The sequence below is a fragment of the Citrus clementina genome, unplaced genomic scaffold, assembly GCF_000493195.1.
Source record: "Citrus clementina cultivar Clemenules unplaced genomic scaffold, Citrus_clementina_v1.0 scaffold_5, whole genome shotgun sequence".
Lineage (NCBI taxonomy): Eukaryota > Viridiplantae > Streptophyta > Magnoliopsida > Sapindales > Rutaceae > Citrus > Citrus x clementina.
This window is the reverse complement of record NW_006262201.1, coordinates 30,226,940-30,243,836: the sequence shown is the minus strand read 5'-3', so window position 1 is coordinate 30,243,836 and position 16,897 is coordinate 30,226,940. Positions and strand designations below refer to the sequence as shown.

Below are 16,897 nucleotides of genomic sequence, written 5' to 3'. Positions count from 1 at the left end.
GCGAGCCAAGCAAGTAATGTCGCCACACCCGCAAGCAATGTATGATTGCGGTCATCTCCTTCTCTTGCACCGTGTAGCGGCGTTCCGTGTCATTTAGCTTTCGACTCTCGAACGCTATTGGGTGGCCTTCTTGCATAAGGACTCCACCTATGGCGAAATCCGAGGCATCCGTTTGAACTTCAAAGGGCTTGGTGTGGTCCGGAAGAGCGAGGACTGGTTCCTCCGAAATTGCCTTCTTCAACTCCTCGAATGCCCGTTGGCACTCTTCGGACCAATGCCATGTTCTGTTTTTCTTGAGCATATCCGTCAAGGGTGCCGCCTTAGCTGAATAGCCCTTGATGAAGCGGCGGTAGTAATTCACCAGTCCAAGGAATGAGCGAAGTTCGGGTACTTTCGAAAGAGGCTCCCAATCGAGGATGGCCTTTACTTTGTCATTCTCCATCATGATCTTCCCGCCCGCAATCTTGTGGCCAAGGAACTCCACCTCTTGTTGGGCAAACGAGCACTTCTCTAGTTTGAGGAAGAGCTCGTTGTCTCGAAGTACTTGGAGGACTTGTTGCAAATGTCGGGCATGATCCTCGAACGTGGTGCTATACACCACTATGTCATCCAAGTACACGACCACGAAGCGGTCGAGGAATGGTTGGAGCACCTTGTTCATGAGCGTGCAAAATGTGGCGGGTGCATTAGTAAGACCAAAAGGCATCACAAGGAATTCGAAAGACCCGTACCTTGTAGTGCACGCTGTCTTCGGTTCATCTCCCTTGGCGATGCGCACTTGATAATACCCGGAGCGCAAGTCAAGTTTGGTGAAGTACCGCGCTTTGCCAAGCTGGTCGAACAAGTCTGCAATCAAGGGAATCGGATACTTGTTCTTGATAGTGATCTTGTTGAGCGCTCTATAGTCGATGCACATCCGCAGCGATCCATCCTTTTTCTTTTGGAAGAGCACGGGTGCACCGAATGGGGCCTTTGAGGGGCGAATGTAGCCTGCGTCCAGCAAGTCTTTGAGTTGTCTCCGCAACTCCTCTAATTCAGGTGGCGCCATGCGGTAGGGCGCCAAGGCTGTTGGCTTCGCGCCTTGTTCCAGCTCGATCGCATGATCTACCTCTCGCAGAGGTGGGAGCTTCTTCGGAAGTTCTGGAGGCATCACGTCCTTGTACTCATTGAGGACGGCTTGAATTTTCGGAGGGACCTGGCTTGGCGAAGTTCTGCTATTTCCTTCCTCATTTAGTTCCCGAATGGAGACTAAGAAGCTTGGGTCCTTCTTGAAAGCCTTCTTGAATTGCATGGCGGAGAGTGTCTTCTCCTCGGACTTGCCTCGTTCCGTGGGAACCATGCATGCCTTACTCCCGTCGAGGATACTTAGGGAGTTTGTAGCGGGCAGCGGGAAGGCATGGACTTGGTCGAAGAATTCCATGCCGAGGACCTTGAAGTCATCCATGGGCACAATGGAGAAGTCAAGCTTTCCGCTCCACGTACCGAGTGTGATGTGCACGCCTTGTGCAATTCCCGCAATTGGCTTGGCGGGTGAGTTCACAGCCTTCATTGTGCCTCCTTCCTTGGTGGCCTTGAGGCCTAAGCGCTTGGCCTCGTCTACGGACATGAAATTGTGTGTTGCTCCCGTGTCTAGCAGCGCGCAAACGGACTGACCGTTTACCTTTGCGCTTACATACATGAGCCCTTTCTTGACGAGTGCAGACTGTTGGCGATTGAGTGCGCCGAGGCGTTGGAGAGAACCCATGCTGAGTTGGGGTTCCTCCGTGGACATTGCGGGGTTGCTCTTGAGTTGGGCAGCAAGAGCATTAAGCGACCTCTTCTTCGGACAGTCGCGTACCCAATGAAGACCATTGCATATGAAGCATGGGCTTCGCGGCTTTGGCGCCTCCTTCTTGCCCTCCGATTTTCCTTGCCAACTCTTGTTGCTAGGTGGCTTTTTCTGCCCCCAATCTTTGCGGTTGTTGCCCTTGTCCTTGCGACTCTCTCCCCCACCTTTGCCTTGGTTGGCCTTTTTGTCCTTGGATTGGGTAGAGTATTCGGTGAGCGACTCCGCAACGGCAATGGCGTCGTCAAGTGTTTGAACACCACGCCTATCAAGCTCGGTCTTGGCCCAATCCTTGAGGCCATCTTGGAAGTAGAAGAGTGAATCCTTGTCGGACATGTCGCTTATCTCCAACATGAGGGTAGTGAACTCGTTGATGTAGTCCCGAATGCTACCCGATTGCTTGAGGCGACGTAAGCGCACTCGCGCTTCCTTCTCCGCATTGCTTGGGGTGAACTGCTTTCGGAGTTCTTGCTTGAAGTCGGCCCAAGTGTCGATGGCGCAAATGCCCTTGCCCATCTCGCCATGCTTGCGACGCCACCATAGTTGTGCAGCGCCTCTAAGATAGGTGGGTGCAGTGCCCACTTTCGATGCCTCATCTCGAACACCCATGGCATCAAAGTATTGATCCAGCCCAAAGAGGAAATTGTCCACGATGGTGGCATTGCGTGTGCCATCGTAGGTGTCGGGCTTTGGCACGTCAATGCGGCACGCATCACTCGAGTTTGCGGAAGCTGGACTTGTGGAGAGTGTGCGCTTGTGCCATGCCCAATCCGAGCGGACTTCATCCACTTCCGCACGGACAGCACGTAGTTCATCCTGAACAAAACTACGAAGTTTGAGCAACTCATCATGGAAAGAATGAAACTCACCTCGGAGAATGTTCGCTTGCTCATGGATGAGAGCTTTTGTGGCCACCGTGAACTCGGCGTATTCTCCCTCGAGACCATCCACTCTTTCCTCCAATCCCACAAGGCTATCTTGAGCGGCGGACAATGCTATTTCGAGAGTGCCTACACGAGGCTCCAACGCATCCACAGATAGGGCCTTGGACTTGCCGCGAGTCTTGCCTTGGGCGCGTTCTCCCTCTCGGCCACGGCTTGGTTCCGGTGGAACATCCATACCAACAACACCCTCTTGTGCTACGTTCGAAGGGTTGGCCATTGCTTCGTGAGCTAATTTGCGTGCGTGCAAACCTTAGCTCTGATACCACTTGTCACGGGATGAGTGTTTTGCGCAGCTAACCCGTGCAGCACTTAGACAACTTTGCCGAATGTTGCTAAGTAAGCCTAGAGATTCTCGAACAAGAGAAGAGAGCAATTGAGCTAAAGAAACTTGTATTACACAAAGAGAGATTACAATGCTTGTTGGATACAAATGCCTAATGCCATCCCATATTTATAAGGGAGGCTTTGCCTAACTTTGCCTAACTTTACCTAACTTTGCCAAACTTGGTCAAACTCTAGAGTATTTTACAATTTCCTAGCTATTTGCATGTGCTGGAATTGTATAAAGTATTCTAGAATATTTACATGTTCACATGTGCTAGAGTTGCCTAGAACCTTCCGGAATTGGGCCAAGCTAGCACTCTTGGCCTTGTGTTGGCTCTCTAGCCCGAAATTGTGGGCAATTGGGCTAGCGAATTGGGCGGTCCGCAACAGAAGGCTGGGTTTAAAGCCCGCGGGCTTGGGCCGGCCCAGTTTTTTTTTTTTGTAAATCCTAAATGCATCCTGAATTTCTCTAAGTACATCTGGCAGTGATACTGCTTTAACGTCGAGTTGGATTATTGGGCGCACACCTTTGTAAATCTCTTGCGACCATACTTCTTATAACACCTTTTTAATGATAAATTTAATCTTAATTAAAATAATCTCCGCATAAATTTTTTTCTTATTTAATTTTTTTAAATTTATTTTTGAAACGTTTTTGCACTTTTTTATTTATTAAAAATTATTCTTCTTATTGTATTTAAAAAATAAATAAATAATTTAAGTAAGGGTTTAAAACATAGAAAAGGAGATTTTTTTTTTAAATTTTTCAAAAGAGAGTAACAAATAATAATGATAATGTGTGTCATCATCTCCATAAATCTCCATTTGAAAAGATCACTAGTTTTAGAATATTTGCATATTGAATTTCCATCCTTTGATTGCATCAGATTCTTCATCTTAGGTTGAATAAGGAAGATGATATTTAGCCATAAAAAACCTCATCACTATAGAAACAACAGAACTATAACATAGATAATGTTATCATTTTGTATACTACAGTAGCATAAATAATTCTTTATTTTTTGTTTTGATAGTATCTTGATGGTGTTCAAATAAAAGTACTTTTTAAATAATAAAGGCACTACTCATGACTTCTTCATAATAGAAAATAAAATAAGACAAAAAATAACCGTCCTCCTTCCATCATCCTCCGTACCTTTAAAATGAATTTGGAAGAAAAATATCAACTTCACATTTACAAGATTAACAAGGTGAAGAAATTTGAGTTGTTACTGACCCACAAGAGTCGTAGCACCCACGTTTTACGCCAATGAACTTTCTTTGACTGTGACACAAACCAATATTATAGTCACACTTTGTTGTTGTTTTTTGTTATTCAGCATTGCCCCTTTTTGCCATCTACTCCCCTGAATTTTCTCAAAAGGATCAAGAAGCCCTCTCCTTCAATCTTCTGTCCTCAACCACACTAATTAGCCAATTGTTCAGTTGTTGTCTCTGCTCTGTTTGTATTTGCTTCCCTTCACAATTTCAAAAATTCAGAAAAAAAAAGAAAGGAAAAGATTGAAGATGGCGGATATCATTCTTTCTGTTGTTGTAGAAGTTGCAAAGTGCTTGGCTCCTCCTATATATTGCCAAATGAGCTATTTGCGTAAGAGCAAGTACACTAGCAATTTGCAGAATCTCAAGACTGAAGTTGGGATTCCGGAGGCTGAGAGGGTAAGTAAACAGCGTGAGGTTGATAAGGCTAAAAGAAGAGGGGAAGAGATTGAAGAGTACGTTGAGAAGTGGCTCACAAGCGTGAATGGGATCATTGATGAGGCGGGGAAATTTACAGGCGTTGATGCTAGAGCAAACAAGCGCTGCTTCAAGGGGTTGTGTCCTAATTTGAAGACCCGCCGTCGACTTAGTAAGGAAGCAGAGAGGCAGAAGGAGGCTATTGTCAAAGTCCGTGAAGTTGGAAGGTTTGATAGAATTTCCTACAACATCATTCCGGATGATACATTGCTTCTGTCGATCAAAGACTACGAGGCCTGTGAATCAAGAATGTCCACTTTGAATGATATACTTGATGCATTAAAAAATCCTGACGTCAACATGCTTGGAATTTATGGAATGGGCGGTATTGTGAAGACAACGCTAGCGAAGGAAGTGGCTAGGAAAGCCGAGACTGAGAAGCTCTTTGATCAGGTGATTTTTGTCGAGGTGTCCAAAATTCAAGACATAAGAAAGATTCAAGGAGAAATTGCAGATAAATTAGGCCTAACACTTCATGAGGAGAGCGATTCGGGAAGAGCAAGAAGTCTGCGTAACCGACTGAAGAAAGAGAAGACGATCCTTGTAATCTTAGATAATATTTGGGGAAATCTTGATTTCCAGGCTGTAGGAATTCCTCACGGAGATGATCGTAAGGGATGTAAAGTACTGTTGACAGCTAGAAGTCTGGATGTATTGTCAAGGAAGATGGATTCCCAACAGAATTTCTCGGTTGGCGTTTTAAAAGAAGATGAAGCTTGGAGTCTTTTCAAGAAGATGGCAGGTGATTATATTGAAGGTAGTGAATTCAAATGGGTAGCAAAAGATGTGGCAAGGGAATGTGCAGGTCTGCCAGTTTCCATTGTGACGGTTGCAAGGGCCTTAGGAACAAGAGATTATTTGAATGGAAGGACGCATTGGAACAGCTGGGGAGGCCTTCTTCAACTAACTTTAAAGATATACAACCAACGGCATATAAAGCTATAGAGTTGAGTTACGTTAAATTGGAAGGGGATGAGATCAAGAACATCTTTTTCCTAATAGGATATACAGCCATAGCATCCATTGATGACTTGTTACCATTGATGACTTGTTAATGTATGGTATGGGATTGGGTTTATTTCAAGGTATCAAAAGGATGGAAGTAGCACGAGCTCGAGTGCATACATTGGTGCACAAGCTCAAGGCTTCTTGTATGTTGCTTGATGATATGACAAGCAGCAACGAAGACTACTTTTCCATGCATGACGTTGTTCGCGATGTTGCCATATCAATTGCATCTAGAGAACTAAATGTGTTTACGGCAATAGATGATGTGGTTGATAGGGAATGGTCAGAAGCAAGTGCAATAAAACTTTACACTTCAATCGTCTTACCTGATGTCAAAACTAATGTGCTTCCTGAAGTACTGGAATGTCCTCAATTGAAACTTTTTCATATACGTGTTGATAGGGAATCTTCAACGTCAGCAATTTCAGACAATTTTTTCTCGAGAATGACACAGGTCAGAGTTATAGGCTTGACTTACATGAATCTATTGTCACTGCCTTCATCACTTGGTCTCCTAACAAACCTTCAAACGTTGTGTTTGTATTACTGCAAATTACAAGATACAAGTGTCGTAGGGGACTTGAAGAATCTAGAAATCCTTTGCTTAAGAGGTTGTGATATTACGCAGTTGGCTGTACAAGTAGGTCAACTGACGCAGTTAAAGTTGCTTGATTTGAGAAATTGTTTCTTCCTAAAAGTTATTCCGCCAAATGTTCTATCAAAGTTATCACGTTTAGAAGAACTGTATATAGGTGGTGACAGCTTTAACAAATGGGAAGTGGAGGTGGTTGATGGGGTCAAGAATGCAAGCCTTGATGAGTTGAAGCATTTGCCTAACTTGACCTCTTTAGAATTACAAATCAAAGATGTCGACACCCAACCGAGAGGCTTGTTCTTCAAGAAGCTGGAGAGGTTCAGAATACATATTGGAGGCTGGCTTTGGCGGGCTGTACAAAAGAGTTGTAGGGAATTCAGACTCAAGCTGAACACCAAGATTTGCCTAAAAGATGGGCTGATCGTGCAACTGCAAGGAATTGAAGACCTTGAATTATCTGGATTGCTAGAGCAGGATGTCAATTATTTAGTTAATGAATTAGCTAAAGCGGGTTCTTCACAACTCAAGCATCTCTCGGTGCGGGGTCTTCGCGCCCCTGCCCCCAATCCGACAGAGTCAGAGGTACGGATCTTCCCAAATTTTTTGCATACCAAAAATTTGTCAAATACTAGAACAATTCTACTCTACCACAGTATAGGTTCTTAGCCTTAGGCTTAAAACTAGAAATTTCCAGTGCATCAGTGTTAACTTTGAAAAGTCATAAAAAATTATTTTTATACTCATTCTCGAAAGTAATAAATTTTGAAAGATGTCCTGGCCTACCGTTTTTCAAACAGCTTAATTTTACTGGTCACCAGAGTTTGGATCCTGGGAATAAGATGGTGAATCAAGTTTTAACATCAATTGAGATGACGAAAGGGTGGAGAAAGTTAAGGATTCTGATAAACAAGGGGGCTCACAAAGTTTTGCAGCTTCTGAATCGAGGAGTATTGAAGGCGATGACTTTAGTTCTAAGGATTCAGATGGAGCGAATGAAGTTCCTTGTTTAATAACTTGGAGAGATTTCCGGTTGATGTGAATATGGACATAGTGGGGTCACCGAAAACACTTAAACGCAAGACCTAATTATTGCCTTATGGCAATTCAGTGGTCGATTTGACGATTCAGGAGCTAACTCATAAGTTCTTGTGTTGATGGTTCTTCCAACTAGAATGTGGCGGAAATCGCCCTCCCAAGTCGTATTGAGCAGGAACTCAAAATTGCTTGAGAATAATGATCAAAGCTCTAAAGAGAAGGAATGCGAATCTTGATAATAAGTGTGAGGCTAAAAAAAAGAAAAAAAGGGTGCAAGGGCAGCTCCAACTCCAATCTTTTCTAGAGGACGTAGTAAATCTATCATTATTCTGCTGAGGTTAATTAGAAAAAAATTAAGAGAATATCCGTTTTTATCTAATTTATATCAGTTACTAAGTTTAATTTTTCATATTTAAATTAACTATTAATTTTTTAAATTTCTTAATTAAGGAATATAAAATAGTAAATTTAGATCTAGTATTGATTTGAGTTGCATTAATAATTTATTGACCTTGTGCCATTATGCATCCAAGTTTATATTCACAATTAGCTCATGCTCTAAACTCAAAATGCTTTCAATGTCACAACAGAGACATAAGGAGTTGACAAATAATATGCGGTTAAATGGAATCATTGTGGAGGACAATATCAATATTTCCAAGGCACTTTTTCTTGAGAAGGTTAGTTATTAATAAGTCTCAATGGTTTTATTAATTCTTTACTTATTTTTTTTTGTTCTGTATTATTCTAGTTTGTTAGTAGTAAATATGGACAAGAGTAGTTAATAATCATATTCCGTTTTCCAAAATTGTTCTAAACTTTTCATCAGAGAGTTATAAGGTGCAGCAAATACTTAACTTTGTGAATACTAATAGTATGGCGTTATGTAAAACAAATATTAACAGGAAGTTAACTTTGTGATGGCGCAGGTTGCATTACCGAAGTTGGAGACCTTGTACTTGTCTTCAATAAATATTGAAAGGATTTGGCAAAACCAAGTTGCAGCCATGTCCTGTGGTTTTCAGAATTTAAAGCGCCTGATTCTGTTAAAGTGTTGGAATTTAACCTGTCTATTTACGTCTTCTATAATTAGCAGCTTTGTTGGACTCCAATGCCTTGAGATATGTGAGTGCCCTGTCTTGAAAGAGATAATAGTCATCGACCAAGAAGAAATCAAGAATAATATTGTAATGTTCCCTAAGTTACAATATCTAAAGATAAGAGATCTTAGAAAGCTCACAAGCTTCTGCACAGGAGATCTGCATATTGAATTTCCATTCTTGAAAGAATTACAAATACTAAGATGTCCTGAATTCTTGTTTAACAATAAAAGAGCTGCTCATGAATTGACAAAAAAGGTACGTACAATATTTTTATAATTAATTGTTCAATTTTTATTACATATTTGAACATATTTCTCTAGTTTTACAGGGTTTAGAGTTTTACTATAAGCCATCAACAACTTTGTTTTTGTTTTCATTTTCTTCACGTTGGTTCCTTAATTACTAGCAAAATTAAGCTGTCCACAACTCTGTTTTTGTTTTTGTTTTTTTTTTTCAAAGGTATGAGCGTGTGGGAAAATTTGGACATAATTTTTTACCCTGTTATCTTTTCTAAGATTTAAATTCGGGTGACCAGTAAGTGAAAACATATTGAAAATTACTTAGCTGGGCCTTGGGGGCAATCAACAATTTTATTGTATACATAACAATTGTTGATAGTTAAATGCCTCACTAGTGTGGATGTACACTTAACTAATAGTGTTATTAATTTCTAAAACGAAGGTGTTAATTGGATAAACTAGTGGTATACTTCAAACTGGTTCTATTCTATTTTGTTAAATTTTCTCTGTAAAAAATAGTTGCTGAAAGAAAGAACATCAACTCCATTTTGGCTTTTTTTTTTTTTTTTGATTGATCACCCAGATGTTCCCTACTTTAGAAGGTTTGAGAGTTGACGCAAAGCACATGGCAACAATATGTCAGCTTCCAGAGGACTTCATTTGCAAACTTAAATGTCTTGAGGTCATGTTTGATGGGTCGACTACTACTTCATCACTTGATTTCCTCCAAAGATTTCATACCATTAATGTTGATGCGGGATTCCGGTTCTCCTCGTTCTACGACCAGGATCTCTGCTCGATCAACTTCATCACGACCAAGAGGTCTCCTCGCAAGGCTTCTTCTCCAGAGGTTCCTGCGCACACAGACAAATCAGAGTACGCCGGTTATTTTCCCGGCGCAAACCCTCCGACGCTCAAGTCAGATATGAAGGTTCGGGGAACGCTTGCCACGGATCTTATGGCTTTTTCATGGTTTTCTCTTCTTTTGAATTTCTTTTCTAATCTCAAAAATGCCAACCCCTTTACCTTCGTTGGCTACCTTTTTATAGGCTTCCTCTAAATCCCAGTTTTCCACTTTTTTCGAGACGGTACGGGACTCTGACTGCTGCGTTATGGGCAAACGTGGGATCTTGCGTGTTACGCCACGGTTCTGGGGAAAGCGTGGCTGTCGTGGTTCTGTGAGATCTTGTTTCCGCTTTTTGGGGGACGGTATGGGACTCCGACTGCTGCGTTATGCTGCGTTATGGGCAAACGTGGGATCTTGCGTGTTCCGCCGTGGTTCTGGGGAAAGCGTGGCTGTCGTGCCTAGATTCTCGGGCCGGAGAGCATGTCTTGCCAACTGCCGTCGACCGGGTCTCCTCGCCTCTCGACCTCTAGCCGGAATGGTCTTATGCCTCTTACAGGAAATTGGCCTCGCGGATGACGTGCTCGTGGACGAGCAGGATATTTCTGCTCCTGTTCCCCCGCGCACCAGGCTTTTACGGAACACACCGGTTCGCAGAACTCTGCCATCAGATATCTGCTCACCATGCCTGGTCTCGTCGACGTATTTCTCCCAAACACCGGTCCCCCAGTTTCTGGTGTTGGGTAATGTAATGGACCAGCAGTAGAAACTCGTTAGTACTCGCTCGCGTGGGATTGGAAAAGGCTGCCAAGAGTCATGTCGCATTTAATTGCGGACGAGGTGACGTGGCAGAAATCCCCCCCTCCATTTGAATTTCAAACCGACGGTTATGAGACTCTCGGGATTCGGCGCTGTTAAATGCTGGCAACCCAAGAGTCCGTCCTCATTAGGAAAACCAAATCCTCTCGAACGGCATATTCATCATTCACTCCGTCTCCGTCTCTGTCTCTCCGGCAAAGAAGTTCCGGCATAAAAGGCCTCCATCTCTGATTTTCACCGACTAAACCATTACTTCAGGTATTTCTTCTATCTCCTTGGTCTCGGATAGTTGTAGATAATTTCTCTTCTCTTCTGTTTGGGTAGTAGTTGGTGGTGTTGTGGTTAGAGCTTAGGGAATGTCGAAAGGCAAAGAGAAGGTCATTGAGGTTGATGACGACGAGTTGGACTTCCTGCCTAGTCTGCTCACCGATCCTGCTTTTGACCCCGGGATCCCCTTAGAGCCCATTAGGTCTAGTGTCGGGACTAGTCCTAGGAGGATGTCTCCCCAAACAACCTCTACGAGCGGAAGTAATGGTGAGGAGAGATCTTCTGGCTCCGAGGATACTTTGAGTGAGAATGGCGAAGGTGACTCTGGTGAGGTGTCTCCATCTGGAACGTCACGACCAGAAGGACGGGGTACAGTAGGGGGTAGAGCCTTGTTGCGTGATTATGCCATCGACTATATGACGTGCACGACCACGTTTGACGAGCTCGCTGACCTCCGTCTTAGGTACAACATTCCTGGTGAAATACTTCTCAAGGTCCCAGGCAAGAAGGATACCCCTAGCCGGCCTCCTAGGGGATATGTTACCCTGTATCTGGATAGCTTTAAGTATGGGATGAGGTGTCCCTTGCAACCTTACTTTGCCCGGATACTTAGCGGATTGAATCTATTTCCTGGTCAGTTGAACCCAAACGGTTGGAGAGTGCTCTCTGGTCTGTTCATACTGTGGGACAGATGTTGCCAAAGCGAGCCCACGGTCGACGAGGTGATGCACCTGTACCAGCTGAAAAGCAGCCCAAAAGATGCCGGCTGGTATTACTTCCAATCAAGTACCAAGACCAGGAAACCCATAACCGATCTCCCTACTGGTGGTGGTGGGAATTGGAAGAGGAAGTTCTTCTTCGCAGGGGGTCCCTGGGGTCAAGTTGCACGGGTTGATGGGGAGGACTTCCGCGTCCCACCCCATTTCGTGGTCCCAGGTTGCCTGCTCGTATTAGATGTCTTGTCTCCCTTGTCGTTTGCGCTTTACTGGTTTGTCTCTAATCAAATGTTTGTTTGTGTTGCAGGTTCTTGGGGTGTCCACTTCCCGCTTGAACCTGACCAGCTCAAACGGGTCGAGGCTGTACTAGCCAATTCCTGCTCGAGCCGAGAACTGTTAACTACATACAACTTGCTCGAGTCTCGCTTGATACTTCCTGGCCATAGGATGGAGGACGCTGTGATTGGGGCTCTGACCCGAAAACGTTCTCGACTTCCAACCACGAAGAGGGACCAGAGTAAGGATGCCCCTGCTGCAAAGCGGGCCAACATCGTGCGGCAGGTCCCACCCTTGAAGATTTTACCTCCTGCTCCTGTAAAAGTCGGGGAAGCTAGTGGAGCAGCCACAGATCCTGCTTCCTCTTCTCCTCCTGTCGGGCCTCGATCTCGCTTACCTGACAGCCGAGCAGAACACCTGGTCCCCTACCTCAATGAGTTATCTAAACTCGTGAGCAAGAAGGACCTGGAGGACTTTGACGGCTGCACCTTGGGTGAGCTGGTGGGGGCCATGCAGCATAGCGCTTTCCACCTCAGCTGCATGACCACCTATTACAAGGCTAAGGTTGGCCGCTACGACCAGAAGATGAAGGAGGATATTCAATCGGCGACGACCAGAGCTGACGTTGCCGAGAAGAAAGCAGGGGAGCTGAATCTCGAGAATCTGAAGCTGATAGAGCAAGAATCACTTGCTCAAGCAAAAGCCATTACCCTCGAGGAGGAGCTTACCAAGGTCAAGGAGGATCTGCAAAGGCAGAAGGCTATGTATGAGGCTCAGCTCGAATCTCTTCGCGACTTCCACCGAGCTCAGGTCGAGAACTTGGAGAGGGAGGCCGAAAACCAGTACGACCAGGGACTTCGGCATTCCTATCGTTGCATCATGGCCGTCCTCGGGAAGCAACACCCTGATCTGAAGATGGATGACCTTGCAGCTGGTGTTGCTCAACATATGGACGAGGAGGCGGCCCAGGAAGATGCCGAAGGGGTAGAGCCGATCGTGATTGAGGAGGAAAACTCTCCTCCTCGTGCAGTCCCTGCTGATGTTGGCGAGGCGAGCACCCCCCCGGACGCAACTGGTGATACCCCTCCTGCACCTGAGGAGGTCCAGCCAACCGATGCTGCTGGGCTTACTGATCCACCATCTTCTTGACATATTTCTTGTATTGTAATGAACAATGTTCATGAAGATTATCCCCTATGTTAATTATTAACAAATTAATAAAAATGCTTTTTGATTACTTTCTTGTGTTGTAATTATGAATTAATTTTCGTTTGAGAATCTGCTTGTCTTTGTCTAGACGAGCAGGTTCTGGCTTGGCTCGTGGTTTTGCCACATGCCTTTGAAGATTCTTCAATGCCTGGGATTCGGCTCGCCTTCGCGCGGTCGAGCAGATCCTGGCACGCTTGGCTTCTGTCTCGCCATAAAACAGGCTTTGAGACTTGGTGAGCCTTTGCATGCCTTAGGAATTTCTTCGAATGCTTTGGAGTCTGCTCGCCTTCTCGTGGTCGAGCAGATCCTGGCATGCTTGGCTTCTGTCTCGCCATAAAACAGGCTTTGAGACTTTGTCGAGCCTTTGCATGCCTTGGATTCTTCGAGGATTGGGATTCTGCTCGCCTTCTCGTGGCCGAGCAGATCCTGGCATGCTTGGCTTCTGTCTCGCCATAAGACAGGCTTTGAGACTTTGTCGAGCCTTTGCATGCCTTGGATTCTTCGAGGATTGGGATTCTGCTCGCCTTCTCGTGGCCGAGCAGATCCTGGCATGCTTGGCTTCTGTCTCGCCATAAGACAGGCTTTGAGACTTTGTCGAGCCTTTGCATGCCTTGGATTCTTCGAGGATTGGGATTCTGCTCGCCTTCTCGTGGCCGAGCAGATCCTGGCATGCTTGGCTTCTGTCTCGCCATAAGACAGGCTTTGAGACTTTGTCGAGCCTTTGCATGCCTTGGATTCTTCGAGGATTGGGATTCTGCTCGCCTTCTCGTGGCCGAGCAGATCCTGGCATGCTTGGCTTCTGTCTCGCCATAAGACAGGCTTTGAGACTTTGTCGAGCCTTTGCATGCCTTTGGGAATTTTCTCGGTTTCAAGCGAAAGAAATTCCTCGACGTTCCATTAATGGCAGGATTCGACTTACATGAAATTGTTTGGACATAAAGCGTGAAAGATAAACGATAATGATCATGAGCAAAAATAGCTTTCAAATGTGAACAAGTCTTACTGGAAGTATTTTCGGAGGTGTGCTGCGTTCCATGGGCGTTTCACCTCGTGGCCGTCCGTGCGAACCAGCTTGTAAGCTCCGGGTCCCGCTATCTGCTTGACTTTATATGGCCCTTCCCAATTCGGTCCCAGCACTCCTTGAGTCGAATCTTTGGTGCTCTGATTCACTCTTCTCAGTACCCAGTCTCCGACCCTGAATTGCCGTATGTTCACCTTCTGGTTATAATACCGAGCAACCCTCTGTTGGTAAATGACTGATCGCTCGGCTGCTTGCTCCCTCCTTTCCGTTAGCAGATCAAGATTCAAACATATCTGCTCGTCGTTCTCCTGCTCATTGAAATGATTTGTCCGGTGTGTGGTCGTTCCTATCTCAGCCGGTACGACCGCTTCATGTCCGAAAGCCAAAGCGAACGGTGTCTCCCCGGTTGCGGTTTTGTGGGTTGTTCTGTATGCCCATAGCACACCTGACAGCTCGTCAACCCATGCACCCTTTTTTGCTCCAAGCCTGGTTTTCAAAAGCCTCTTGATGGTCTTGTTGGCTGCTTCTACTTGTCCATTCGATTGAGGGTGAGCAGGCGAGCAATACTTCAGCTCTATCCCGAGGTTCTGGCAGAAATCCCTGAAGCTGTGATTATCGAACTGCCTGCCATTATCCGTTACCAAGGCATAAGGGATCCCGTATCGACAGACCAGGTTTCTCCACACGAAGTCTGTTGTTTTCTTCTCTGTGATCCTGCTAAGGGCTTCTACTTCTATCCACTTCGTGAAGTAATCTATAGCAACTATTGCATGTGTTGCTGCTCCTCGTGCCTTTGGCAATGGGCCGATCAGATCAATTCCCCATTGAGCAAATGGCCAGGGGGAGGTCATGGAGGTGAGCTTCTCTGGTGGTTGGTTAGAGAAATTTGCAAAACTCTGGCAGCTTACACAACTCCTGGTCTTCTCTTGCGCATCCTGGTGCATTGTCGGCCAGAAATATCCCTGCCTTAGAACCTTGTGGGCCAGGGACCTCCCGCCAGAATGATTTCCGCAAATTCCTTCATGTACTTCTCTCAGTACGTAATCCGCGTCGTCCTCATCCAAACACCGAAGGAATGGTAGTGTATATCCTCGCCGATACAGTACCCCATCAATCATCGTGTATCTCGAGGCCTGGGCTCTAATCTTGCGAGCTCGCAGCTTATCTGGTGGTAATACCCCGTCTCTAAGGTATGAAACTATCGGGTTCCTCCACGAGCATTTTTGTTCTATCCGCAACACCCCCAAATTCTGATCGATACTTGGGCTGGACTTCACCTCCAGAGGGACCGACTTTGGTATTTTTGGGTCGGCTACTGCTGCCATCCTAGCCAAAATGTCTGCTCGACTATTCTGCTCCCTGGGGATTTGTATCACCTCCACTGCTTCGAACTTCCCCATCATCTGCCTGACTATCTTCAGGTACTGCTCCATCTTCTCCTCTCTTGGTTGGAATCTTTCACTGACATGATTCGCAACCAGCTGGGAATCAGTTCTGATCTTAACTCTGTCTGCTTTCACGGCCTTAGCCAATTCCAGACCTGCTATCAAGGCTTCATACTCTGCCTGGTTATTCGTGGCTGCAAATTCCAACTTTACAGCATAAGAGATCTCCTCCCCCTCTGGGCCTTCCAAGACAATCCCTGCTCCTGAACCCCGCTCCCCTGATGACCCATCCACAGACATCTGCCATACTTGAGTTTCGTCATTGCCTATAACAGCATCTTGTTGATCTAAGCATACTTCGGGCTCTGTGAATTCAGCTACGAAATCGGCCATTGCCTGGGCTTTTATCGCTGCGCGGGGTTTATAGTCTATGTCGAACTCGCTCAGCTCTACAGCCCACTTGACGAGCCGACCAGAGGCATCTGGCTTGTGCAGAGTTTGACGCAATGGCTGGTTTGTTATTACCGAGACCGGGAATGCTTGAAAATATGGCCTCAACTTCCGAGCAGCAACCACAAGGGCAAGTGCCCATTTCTCCAACGGTGGGTATCTGGTCTCAGCGTCGAGCAGGGCCTTGCTGGTGTAGTATATCGGATACTGAACTCCTTCTTCCTCTCTCACCAGAACAGAACTGGCGGCCCGATCCGATACCGCCAAATACAGATACAACTTGTCCCCATCCCTCGGTGTGGACAGCAGCGGAGCTTGCTGCAAGTATTGCTTCAAGTTCCGGAAGGCTTCCTCGCATTCTGGGGTCCATTCTGTTTTCTTTCCCCTCCTTAGCACTTAAAAGAATGGCTGACACTTATCTGTAGCCTTGGATATGAATCTGCTCAACGCCGCCAACCTCCCCGTCAGGCTCTGCATCTCCTTCAGGTTACGAGGAGACGTCATTTGCACAATCGCCTGGATTTTTTCGGGATTTGCTTCAATCCCCCTATGGCTCACCATGAATCCAAGGAATTTCTCTGACTCGACCCCAAAAGCACACTTCTCCGGGTTGAGCTTCATCTTATACTTCCTCAAAAGCTCGAATGTCTCCTCGAGGTGTCTGACATGTTCCTTCGGGATTTTGGACTTGGTGATCATGTCATCCACGTACACCTCCATGGTTTTCCCAATCAACGGCTTAAAGACTTTGTTCACCAGCCTTTGATAGGTGGCCCCAGCATTTTTGAGACCGAATGGCATTACCCTGTAACAGAACAAACCTTGGTTAGTGATGAAAGTCGTGCTCTCCTCATCCTGCTCGTACATGGGGATCTGGTTGTATCCCGAGAACGCGTCCATGAAGCTAAGCAGACCATGTCCAGCCGTTGAATCTACTAGCTGATCGATCTTTGGTAAAGGGAAGCTGTCTTTTGGGCACGCCTTATTGAGGTCTGTGAAATCCACACACATCCTCCACTTGCCGTTTGCCTTCTTTACCAACACCACATTCGATATCCAATCAGGGTAACTGACTTCCCGAA

The 16,897-nt window shown here is 45.7% G+C and overlaps 2 protein-coding genes across 2 annotated transcripts; one reads left to right on the top strand and one right to left on the bottom strand.

The window, feature by feature from the left end:
• Nucleotides 1-4,620: 4,620 nt before the first annotated feature.
• Nucleotides 4,621-5,793, top strand: LOC18040680 (probable disease resistance protein At1g61190). Its single transcript, XM_024183761.1, has one exon. The coding sequence runs from the start codon at nt 4,621-4,623 to the stop codon at nt 5,791-5,793; it is 1,173 nt and encodes a 390-aa protein (XP_024039529.1).
• Nucleotides 5,794-13,958: 8,165 nt separating this feature from the next.
• On the bottom strand, nt 13,959-16,185 carry LOC112098141. The gene is made up of 3 exons (XM_024183760.1): nt 16,024-16,185; nt 14,722-15,875; nt 13,959-14,466 (listed from the first exon to the last, which is right to left on the bottom strand). Exons 1-3 carry the CDS (start codon nt 16,183-16,185, stop codon nt 13,959-13,961), a joined length of 1,824 nt encoding a protein of 607 aa, XP_024039528.1.
• Between the last annotated feature and the right edge of the window lie 712 nt (nt 16,186-16,897).

Excerpts from the sequence above, each read along its gene's own strand:
- LOC18040680 (XM_024183761.1), top strand. The coding sequence starts at position 4,621 with ATGGCGGATATCATTCTTTCTGTTGTTGTAGAAGTTGCAAAGTGCTTG.
- LOC112098141 (XM_024183760.1), bottom strand. The coding sequence starts at position 16,185 with ATGGACCCCAGAATGCGAGGAAGCCTTCCGGAACTTGAAGCAATACTT. Across the intron at positions 15,876-16,023 it reads AGAGAGGAAGAAGGAGTTCA|CCATTGCGTCAAACTCTGCA; the intron begins GTATCCGATATA and ends ATAACAAACCAG. Across the intron at positions 14,467-14,721 it reads GCTATAGATTACTTCACGAA|GCTTGGAGCAAAAAAGGGTG; the intron begins GTGGATAGAAGT and ends TTTGAAAACCAG.